The sequence below is a fragment of the Phalacrocorax carbo genome, chromosome 6 (assembly GCF_963921805.1).
Source record: "Phalacrocorax carbo chromosome 6, bPhaCar2.1, whole genome shotgun sequence".
In the NCBI taxonomy this organism is placed as follows: domain Eukaryota; kingdom Metazoa; phylum Chordata; class Aves; order Suliformes; family Phalacrocoracidae; genus Phalacrocorax; species Phalacrocorax carbo.
In genome coordinates this window covers 15499894-15512057 of record NC_087518.1, presented here as the reverse complement: position 1 = coordinate 15512057, position 12164 = coordinate 15499894, and the positions used below count along the sequence as shown (strand labels likewise).

The 12164-nt window shown below is 35.3% G+C and overlaps 1 protein-coding gene across 2 annotated transcripts in view; it reads right to left on the bottom strand.

The window, feature by feature from the left end:
- The window catches only part of ERC2 (ELKS/RAB6-interacting/CAST family member 2), a 535854-nt gene that overhangs the window by 294105 nt on the left and 229585 nt on the right, over nucleotides 1-12164 (bottom strand). For both annotated transcript variants that reach the window (XM_064453879.1, XM_064453878.1), the window contains exon 11: nucleotides 8945-9138. In XM_064453879.1, coding sequence (XP_064309949.1) covers nucleotides 8945-9138 — 194 coding nt within the window. The remainder of the gene's footprint in view (nucleotides 1-8944; nucleotides 9139-12164) is intronic.

The window sequence follows — 12164 nt, the reverse complement described above, 5'->3', positions numbered from 1 at the left end:
TTAGCCAATGTGACAACTATGTTTCTCACTCAGAATAACCAGTCTCTCAGAAGAGTAATGTATATCACAGATTCTCTCAGTTTTCATTAGTACACTATCTCAATTTCTCCAGGGAAATTATCTTTGAACAACATATCACTCTGCCCTTGGAACCATCAAACTGACATTTGACAAAACTGTGGAAGGCTCGTAAGTTAAATTTAAAACTCCGTTAAACCTTGCCTTACACATCTCATTGAGGTCTAGCCTCCCACGGAAACAATTAGGAAGGCCAACATCAGAGGTTGGTGGGAAAATTTCTAGCTCTGGTCAGTATATTAGACATGGAAAAAATAGCCATCTCTTTATCTGCAGGCAGAAAATTTTGGGGACCGTATAACCTGCTGTAATCTAAATTAAAAAAAAAAAAAGAAAAAAAAAAAAGGGTTACTGTACTGATTCTTGTGCTCAGAACATTTTTTTATTGTACAGGTAGGTGCACATGGGTGGGTTTATGCTAATGTGTTTGATTTTCATGTTTGCCATCGGTATCAATAGCCCATCATGTTATAAAACAGATGAAGCATTTTTCTAAGCATTCTAACCCCATATAAATATGGATTAATAAAATCACAGCTAAGGTCATATTGATAATCATAAATTAAAGCAATTAATAGATCTGTTTCTTAAATTAAGTTTTGACCTTAATGACGATTCAAGCTGCGAAAACTTAACACTTCACTGAAATCCCACAATAAACTCTAATCATATGCTACAACTTATCTAGGACTCCAGGGATGAAAGTTGGCAGGGTTATGAAGACAGTTTGCTTCAGCAAGGTCAGCTGTTTTTTTAGGTCAATAAAACATAACAGAAATCGCACCTCCGACTGCTGAACAAATGTTTCTGCATACCAGTCATTGAATTCCAGTGAAATCAACCATAATGACAACCGCATAGCATAATGCCTTTCTTTAAGCTCTCCCTGGCTAGGGAAATTTTCAATCAGATTTGAGTATGTTCTGATAGAAATGCCAGAGTGGTCACATTCAGACAATAATTTCATCATAGCCAACTCCAAAGTAAATGCATTTAAGTAATTTCTAGAAGAAGGAAAGATTCTGAAAATAAATTGTGTATTTTTATAATTCAGGTGTAATACCTATCCATTCAAGCACATTTTAATGTGCTTGTAGTAGATAAACAATAAAAAGAAAGTGTTCATCTGATTCATTACTGCAATCAGTAAGCCTCAAATTGCAGAAACAAAATTTTCCAGCTGGAAAGTAACTTGCAACTGTGACGTGCGTTAAAGCACATCAGGAGAAAAACCCCTCTTGTCTTGTCAATCTTTGCATAATGGGCCATCTTTCGCCATACAGTTTGAAGGCATCCAAGTTAAACTTCTCTGACATATCTGAACTGCGATATGTGAACTGTGCTTGGTTTTGAGACTAAGGTACTAAAACTCTCAAACTGGCAAGCTCTGCTTCTGTATGAATAGAGAACAAAGTTGTGCAAACAGTATACATTGACATAAAAATTCTGAAAACTTCAGAGCTGAACACATTATAAAGGCATACTGGACATTTGCCATGATTCTAGTCAAATGCGCTGTGTGGCAACCTAATACCCAGAACTATATCTGCAAATGCAAAACTTTGGTAGCTGAAATCCACCTGCAAAGTCTTTGCAGTATACGTTCTCCTTTACACTCCAGTCCAATTGATCTGTGAAGAAGCAAACAGTTTCTGCCTTGATAATAATTGAAAACGAGGTTTGTTCCTGCCTAAAGCAAAGCTCCTTCAGTACAGGAAACAAAACGGTGCAAGTTTCAATCACCAATATCAGAAACTGAAAAATAAGGGATGAGCTTAAGATATAGAACTGTTTTAAATACCTGTCACAAGGACAGAAAAAAAAAAAAAAAGCCACATTCGAATGGGGAAAGGAAGAAGCAGATGAACCTGTAGTCCAAACTATATAAAGTAACTAGTTTCTAAAATACCAAGTAGATGTTTTAAGACTCGGCTAACTTATGTTTTACTGCCATTCATAAGTATGAGAGATAAAATTTACATCAAGGCTTACTAAGAGGAAAAAAAGTTTACAAAAGATCAATTTTTACTTTCAACAAGCACCACAAACATGTAATAATAATAATATTCGATAAGATTATAAGATTACTCAAAAACAGTGCACAAGCACAAAAACTACCTAAACTAATCTAAAATCTGGAAGAAAGAAAAAAAAAAAATCTGACTAGATGATGCTGTATACAAACACAGCATATACACATAAATACATCTCCTTTGCAGTTATGTGCTGGTCCAGAAGCTGGGCAGCACAAACAGCTAAAAGTTCCTGAACCAGAAGCTGAACCACTTCAACTCATCCTATTATGTTTGCAATAACAGTAAAAGGGGTGATGGTAAAGTATTACGTCTCTGATCTTAAGTATAAATCTTTCTGCATACTATTGTTATTGTTCAGTCCATTACCTACTGGGCTGGGTTGTCTCCCAAGGAGTTATTCCCAGTGTGAACTCCCTAAATAAAGATAATAAAAGTGAAACTGAAAGAAGAAAAAAATCTTCACACAAAACAACATATGAATTGAATATGTTGTTAATGAACTTTTTTTCTTATAGACTTTTGATGAAAAGCATTCATTTACTGTAAAGATTCTGATCTAGAAACGGAATGACCAAAAATTTCACAGTAGGGACAAGCAGAATAAACTAAAAAAAAAGAAAAACGGGGTGGGGGGAGGGGAAGAGACAAACAGGAGTTAATAATATGGAATTAAAATGGCCAAATAAATGGAGCATCAATGAAAACCTTCATTGCAGAAGGAGCAATTAAGTAGAAGAGCAGAAAATACTGACCTGGAAGTCAAGCTGGTTGGAGTAGGGGTGAAAGCAGCAGTTTGGAGGAAAACAGATAGGGAGGAAGACAGCAAAAGAGAATAAAGGGAGGAACATATTAGTTCTTTAAAAATATAACAAGCAGATGTTATATCAAGCAGATTTTATTCAAAATAAGAAAAGGGAAGGGAAGGGAAGGGAAGGGAAGGGAAGGGAAGGGAAGGGAAGGGAAGGGAAGGGAAGGGAAGGGAAGGGAAGGGAAGGGAAGGGAAGGGAAGGGAAGGGAAGGGAAGGGAAGGGAAGGGAAGGGAAGGGAAGGGAAGGGAAGGGAAGGGAAGGGAAGGGAAGGGAAGGGAAAGCAAGAAGTAAAATAAAATTTCTGTAGCAGTATATCCTTGCTGTGCACTAAATAAAAGAGAAATTTTGAAGTAAAATGGCATCTTGTCATTTGTAGACTTTGGAAAGCCATCCATATTTATAACCATCCAAATGCACACACACATCAAATGGAACAAATAAATTAGGTGGATATTGACTGTATTCACTGCCATACAAATGTCTCAGCATATACCACAAAGTCTTTTTTTGAACCAAAATAAGGTTTGGTGACCCACATTCATCAAGTCTTCTCATGAAAGCCAAAACAGCTGAACAATCTGGCAGCTTGTTCAAAGATATAGTTTAGAAGTTCACAAAGCACTGCACCTAATAATGAAAGGCAGAGATTTGCCCCACCCCACTCCCTGGAAATACAGCCCCTTCTAACACTGACAGCAATTTTTTTCTTCAGTCCGAAGAATAAGGTTAATACTTCATCACCAAAGATACTCCAATGCTTGATAACTTATTTGTTAAAAAATACCCTTTCAGTTAAGGAATACAAAAAAATCCCCTAACACCCAGCTACGCTAATCCTTAAAGCTGTCACTGGTGCATAGTTTTTCGTTCACTTATGAAAGGGGAATTATTTAAAAGCCACAAAAATACTTTCTTAAAACACAATTATTCCATATGATGATGTCTTGTTATTTATGCAATGAATTGTCAGTGCTGTGTGGACTTATTTTTATATCAGGCTTCAAATTCAAATCAATTCAGACTGGATTAATTGTAGTCCGAACAGTCCAAGAGCTTAAATGCGCATGTATAGTGTTAATTACCCAAAACTTACCACTGCATATGAGAAGTGGATAACAAAAGTAAAAACAAACTTCTTGTTTAAAAAAAACCAAATGGTTTCGTCCCATAGCTAGCATAGTATTTTTAAATGAATTTTCATATTGTTGTAAGCTTTGCTGAGAAGCTACACTCGATCAAGCAAATGACCGACCATCTAACATGCCATTGTAGAAAAGCAGATCCAAGATTTTGCAATCTACACTATGTTCTCATCACTTATCTTTTCAGTCTGAATTTATTAATGGATAACTTATAGCTGCTGTATTATGTGCCAATACTCATTTACTGACACCACTTTTCTTTCTCTGCAGGGCTTACTCTTTCACATATTTATAGAGATCAAGCATCGTTACGGAGCCTTTGTTTTGCCAGAGAAACAAATCACTGTTGTTTAGACTCCTCCTGTGGCAAGAGCACTCCATTCCTTTAATTATCCTATCAGTCCTCTCTGCACCTGTTTCCAGTTTTAATTCAACCTTCTCAAATATGACTGATGAGAAGTATACAGCAGTGTTCCACATTGAGTCTTGCTAGCGCTTGATGACATTAGTACCTTAGTATCCTTACTGCAGACATTTATTCTGACATAGCAGGATTCGCACCTCATTATTTAGATGGCTCAAAATGACACTGCCATAAGCAAATTCACCAACCTTTCTCTTCCTAAACTGTATCAAAGACTATCCTTAGCTTACAGTAGGCAGTCTTACTGGTCCTAACTTCACAATCCTGCATTTTGTACTATTGTATTTCACTTAATTTCATGATTCAAACTCCCTAGCATATTTCATAATACACTTTTCATTCTAACACCATTAATAAAAGCATTAACAATATACTCCTTCCCCCCTGAACGCTTCCGTTTCAGCTGCACTTACCTCTATTTGGCTAGGCTCTTCACATTAAAATTTAAGCTGATCACTATCTTACCCAGTTTCATTTACATTATTGAAAAAAAAACCAAAAACCCAAAACAAACACCAACAAAAAACCCCACCACATACCACGTTTCCTTCATCAAGAAAACCAAATAAAAACTTCAGGCTAAGTTTACCAAAACTACATTATATGCTGGGATACATTGCATTTATTTTTAACCTGTTCTCATTATAAACAGAAAAATCATGAAAGATGTAATAAAAGTTATCAAACAGCTTTAGTACAGGAGGAGGAAATGGTTCTTCTATATAGTAATAAGTTATAAACAAAATTAATATAAATGGACTCATTTAAGAAAAAGATCAACATGTTTATATATATGAGGAACAGCATGAACCATCAACCTTAAGTGATGCAACTCAGAAGCGTGATAGCTTCTGAGGCAAGAAAATCACATTAAAAACAAAAGAATTACCATTCATATGAAATCTTCTTCAGGATTATTAAAAATCTTCATCTGCCAAATAGCATACACTTATAAATTTAATTGCTTATATCTTGAAGCAGTTACTTCTACCCTTGAGTATTTGACACTTTCTGGGTCAATACTTTCCAACAAATAGTAGACCATTAGCATTCATCATCTTGTTTTAATCCTTGTTTGCATTTGTAAATAACTTTATTACAAACGTTTTTACTTTTCAAACTGATTTATACAAGTACACCTCATTAAGCTGATGAATTTATATGTGAATATAATAAATATTGTGAAGGAACCATAGATTGCTATACTCTAGATTATAACTCTCTCAGAAATCTATGTTTATAAATTTTGAGAATTTATGTTGTTGCAATTATCTTGCAATGCAAAGATATTGGCACAGCAGTGAACATGAATCCCAGCAAGCTACTAACCAATAAATACATTTCAAAAGAGCATTAATTTTCCTACAAAACCCCAGAGATGCCCTTGCATCTGAAGTTAGGGGAAAATGTTGAAGATACACTGTTTCTGAGCAAGAAAAAAAAGGAGAAAAAGTAAGTAGAGAAATAGCAACCTAGAGCACATTATATGAATTACAAAACAGCAGGACAAGAAGCAAAACATTTTCAAATATTCTTCTGTTAAAGTTGCAGTCATTTTCACAATGTTTTGTTCCCATAAAGTGGGTAAACTGAGCTTTGGCTCCACCTCTTCCCTTCAATAATGAGCCAATCAAGTAGTCATTACAAGCAGAAAAGTAGTAGCACTTCATAAAATGTTACAGCAATTTACACTCTACCTGACCCCCTAGAAAGGGGAATTTCAACATCAAAGTTCCCTCTTTAGGCACACCAACAGGTGGCACAGTTATATACGGATTTAGATATTTAGGCCAATGTTTTAGAAAATAAGGAAAAGGGAGAGAAATAAATTAAATTTTAGAGAAACCTAAGGTGAGCCTGATTAGTAAGAAGGGTTAGATACGCACTCCCCAGAAATATTTCCCTGTTAGACCTTTATATTGCTGGCAGATTCCTAGCCTTACTGAACTAAGCAACACATTTGCGCCTGTACTTACGCGTGGTGGAAAGCAGCTTTAAGACTCCATTACCAAGTAAAGGCAGTAACTTCTGTTGATGCAATCAATAACAGATAATTTTTACGTAAATCCCTTTCCCCCCCTCCTAGTTTACAATAATTAGCTTATATATCGTGTCTATATAGGAATTTGGGATTAATCTTGACAGCTGTACATAAGCTAAATCAAGTGAGAAACTGCATTAAAGTTAACAGAAGTCACAAACAAATCTTAGAGCATGATGATTCCCAAAAATTGCAACATACTACTGTCCTTAGCTGGGCATGCCAGAGATATCTTACTTTAAGCATTACAGAAGCACTTAAAGTTTCATAGCAAAGCTTAACTACTTCATCACATTCAAAGTGCAGTACATCCTGTTCAAAAATTCTGTGCTTATTCAGTAGTACCAAATTATTTTCTGAAAACTTATTTCATGATCAGCAATAACAGACTGGAAATCAATGTCCCAAAATTTCACTAATAAAAGTGCATCAAATTTTCAAAAAAGATTAATACGAAAATAGAAAATCCTGTCCATTACATAACCCACTACAATGTTCTCAGACAATAAGAACAGGTTGTATGCTGACAAGGCCATCGTAATACATCTGCATCCCTTGGTTCCTTGGTTTTTTTGTAATCATTTTTTGATAATCAATAATTCTCAATTTAATTCAAATAAATCTCCTGATCTATATAAACTCTTTTTATATAAAATATTTAAATCAAATTAATATTTACTAAAAAGTTTAAATCACAAGTTTCTCTACTTCATCGTGTTCATCTTTTATTCTTAGTTGTCATTTTAATATTCAACCATACAACACACACGTGATCGTTACTTAATAAATCTGTTAAGATTACCCCCTTGAACAAAAATATTAGCATGCCTACTGTTGCATCTAGTGCCACACAATAATTCCATAGGGTTTATAGCCCAAGGAGGATACCAGTTACTGTTTCTATAAAAACTATACAGTCAGTTTCCACCATCTTGATCCCACCTGGAGTCACTATATTACAAGCATAGGTCTGTAATTGCCCCTGCTGTACATGCACCAATGGGTGGGACAGGCAGCACTTTCCTGAGCACACAAATTCACTAATCCTGCTAACTTTTTCCAACATGCTGCTTTAGGACCTTGGAGAGTTTAGGTAGAACTCACAGTCATGGTGTGCAAAGTGACTACTCTTCATTACTAGCTTCCTCTGGTATCTACTTAACACATTAAAATAATTGCAAACACTAGAGTATTCTAAACTCCTTCTAGTGTGGTGAGAGAGGTAACGGCTAATTAAAGTTGCCCACATGTAAACACTCAGTTCTATTTTGAGTACAAAACATTTTTTCACTTTAAATTTGAGGTCTCGGTTCTCATGACACTTTGACTGATAACTACATACCATTCATTATTATCATTATTAAATCTTTGCCAAATGTCTGCAGAGAAAGAAGTTCTGGCAACAGATAACTGTGAAGGTCGATAAGTCATCATCAGTATAAGATGATCTACACAACTTCCTTTCCAAGCTGGCTTTTTTCCTCCTCCTAAGGTGACCAGCATTTCTAGCAGAACTTCCCCTCTTCCATGGCAAATCTCCCTAATGAGACAGAGCAGTGCTATGTCTTGACTGGAACTACATCAATAATCACAATGAGATCCCTCAAACTTCTCTTTTGGAACCATGAAGCACTTCTCTTCTGACTTGATCACTAGAAAAAAATTATATAAAATATTTGAAAACATAAACTTTCTTCTTTCATTTACGTAGGAGTGGCTAAGTACAGGAAGGGAACAAAGAAATCAGATCCGCATATATTGCTTATGCAGCATGCCATATGGGAGAAGGTCCCAAGAATCTTTTAATTACAAAGGGCATGAGACAAATGGATCCCAAAATCCTGCTGTCTCCATTAAGGAAAGACTGTACAACCTTCCAGAAATAAGACAAACACTGCCTGGTCAACATCAGAAAATAGTAATTTGAAGTGCACAAAGACTACAGAAACACTGAGAAACAGTTAAAACTACTATTAGTTAGTCATGAGACTGGTTAGAAATATGTGAGACTGGTTAGAAATACTTACCAATATTTTTCAAGACCTCTGAGAACTAGTGCTGCTGTTCACATTCAAGAAACATGTGTGGGGACAGTTTTGATTTACCAATTACTAGAAAGAAAGGATTGTTCCTTAATAAGGTTTGTTGTTGTCACTGTAAATTGCATATAGCTTTTCCTATATATGTTTCTTTTATGGAGACTATTAAAAAGTGGAAACCTTAAATTGTTCCAAAGTCAGCAGACAGGAGATGCAGTTCTCAGGTAGCCATTTTTTTCATTTCTGATTCAATTTTATGAGACATAACAAATATTCTGTTAAAAAGCATATTCTACTCTTAACTTCTCTGCTCTGCAATGAAGATCAAGTAAATAAAAGTGCCACTCAATGTCAAACAAATAATACAAGAATTACCTTTCTAACTCAGCAATTTTCTTATCTTTGTCATTCTTCTCATTCTCTACTTCCTTGAGTATTTCTAGAAGTCTGTCAACCTCAGCCTGAGCTTTGCCACATTCTTCTCTATAATACGATGCCTCTTTGTCAAGCTGTTTTATTCTGTCTGCAAATTCTGGATTCATCCGTGCCTCCTCTTCAGCCTCATGAGCCTTCAGAATCAATATTTTTAAAAAAATAAGGATGACAATAATTTATATGGCTTTAAGAGCTTTACTTCTTCAATCTCGGAGTTCAAACTTTCATCAGAAAGGACTATGGGTTTTGATGTCTGATGAAAATATTTTCTAGAGAAGCGTTACAAAAAGGAATGCAAGTGTCTTCATGGTCTAAAATTATAGTCAAATGCTATCATCCTGAACAGGGAGGGGATTTAATAAGGTTTTTTACATATTAAAGTGACCATATTTTAAGGTTTTTTTTAATTTAAAAAACACATTATAATTAATTTAATTCACATTAAGCTTTTAAAGTGTTTCAAATATGTAGGCAATTTCTTAATAAATCATACTGTCTCTCTTTCCCCATATATATACACTTTGTCCATGTGTGTGTATATATATACACACACACACAGAGATAGACATATACATATTGTAATCTGTATCACCAGATGTTTCAAATGCAGTTTGTTACAAAGAATTTAAATGGAAGAAATTGTTTTTATGCAGTGGTGTTTTTGAAAGATAAAACAATAAATTAAAAAGTTGCTTTCAGCAGACATTTTACCCAATAATCCTTTTTCTCTTATCATTAATACTTAACCTGAAACATCAGAAGAACAAGCCCATTGGTGAAAAAGGCACAAACCTGGCAAACACATGCATGGATGGGTGGGTGGCAGTTTCACAGACAAGAAAGAATGCAATGAATACAACAACAACAACAGTGCAGAGCCCAATCTTACTCCCATCAAACCTAATGGCAAAAACCCAATTAACTTCAACGGGAGCATGATCTGGCATCAAGTGCTTTAAACTGTTGGCTGGAATAATCACAGACAGATGGAAACAACAATGCACTGCAATGCTTAGCCTACCCCTTGCTTCCCATTATTCCTAATTGGCATCTTGAAAGAGCAGGCAAGGAAAAAACAAGTAGTTTAAGGCACTGCACATTAAACATAGAAAATTCAGATAACATTCTCTTAACATACAGGAATTTTACAGAAGTTCAGGGTATTTAGAAATTAAGGTCCTCCAACTATCTTATTATGCAGAGAAGACGTGGGTGTATTTATCTTCTTAATTTCAGGGAATAGACATTGCAAGCAAGCAATGAAAGAAATGCAGATCAAAATGAAACATGCGTGTTTTGGAGAGAATTAATATAAACTACAGGTACTAGAAGGTTCATATTCTTTGCAATGGTCAAAAGTTTCTGTATAAATAAAGAACAGGTCTGGGTTTAGTTTAAATACAGCAATTTAAAAATTGAAATTACTAGGGAAGAAACCTAGGGGGTTGCATGTAACATATCATTTAAGCATGAGGATAATAAGAAAAAAGATAGTAGATTTTAAGTGTTATTTATCTAACTGTGAGATTTTTATTCTGAAGAAATATTTGGTCACCAAAATAAGCCAAGGGAATGACATGAGAATGCTACTAAACTTACTGGCCTTGCTGTTCAAATTCTCTATTTAGGATAATAATACATGCTCCAGCCCTGAATTCTATGCAGATACTGGACTTCCCTAGCACAGAGTTCATTTCCAGGTAACATCCAGACAGTATCTTGATTTTACAGTTTGGGTGAGATGCTAGCAACAGATGATTCCTTTTCATCCTCATAAATCTTCCTCCTCTAATAATAAACTTTGATTTATTTTACACCAGGTGTTAATTCTGTCAAAAAATTTACTTCCATCTGGCTTTGTAATTTTTTAAATAAATGTAATACTCAGACTCAGGGTCAATTATGTGAGAGACGGTGTACCAATTTTCAGCTGCAAACCACTTCAATTTTCCATCAGGTCTATTAAGAAATTAGGCAATGTTTTATCTCCCCAAAATGAACAGTAAGTGTTCTTTTGCAAAGAATAAAAATAATTCAATGTATTGGTAAAGGTAAATTCACTCTAGAAAAAGAAAATACAACCCAACTCCCACCTTTAAGATACCAAGAAACCTATGCAAAGAGCATGTTGTTCCTTATTGCTCTTCAGATATCTACTTCCTTTCCAAGGGTAAATCCAGAATTTCACAGTTCCCCTCTAGAGGCTATTGCTCTTTCACATTCCTCCCTGTCACCTTTCCATTTCTGTGTATTTTAGTGTATAATTCACTTATTTACCAGCCTTGCTTCTATCATTTCAGAAACAGGCAAAACACCCACCTTCCTGCCTCTAATCAGTCTTTTCTTCACTTTAGCATACAAGAACTCCCAGCTTCAGCCCAAAAAATCTTTTCCCCTATGCGCCTCTACCCTAGTTTTAACCCAGGACAAGAAGTAATGAAGAGATAGAGAAGCCAGTCCTTTTTTTTGGCTTTTCATTGCCACACTGGACTTTCTATGATGAAAATACATAATTGGCCAAGAACATGATAGGTGCAAAGGTGCCAAATGGTCAACTGTCATAGAATATTCCTGTTACACATCAGCTCAGAAATGTACTGAACAAATTATCTACTGCACAGCTTATAACTGAAACATCACCTGAAATAATAGATATAAATTATATTCTTCAGTTTAGCCCTATAGTCCTTGCTCAGTAGTATGCTAAGGAAATTAAAGTTAAGTTGCAGAAATATTTTCAATTCTTGTGCTTTCTGTGGTACTCATGCCATGCCATATTTGTGGGATGTGTTTTGGCAAAATTCCATAGCACAAAAGTGGTCATTGTATTTCCCTATGGTTCTCAACATGAAGCAGAACCTCTAAGATATGATTAAATCCAATCCAACCTATACAGGTTTTTGAGGTGCAGCACAGTTATCCGTAATGTCACATATAAATCAATATAAGCATTCAGATCAAAGACAAGTATAAGATTATTCCAATCTTTACAAAACAAACATGCAAACAAAAGATCCCAGTATTGCAAACCACCAAGTAAGTTGGTTGCCTCTACTTCTACAAGCACTTCCCATAGAATATTGTCAGACTACTGGCAGGAATCAGATTTCTACCAGGGTCTTAAAGAAAAAGGAAAGGAAAGTTAGAACGGGAGATCAAG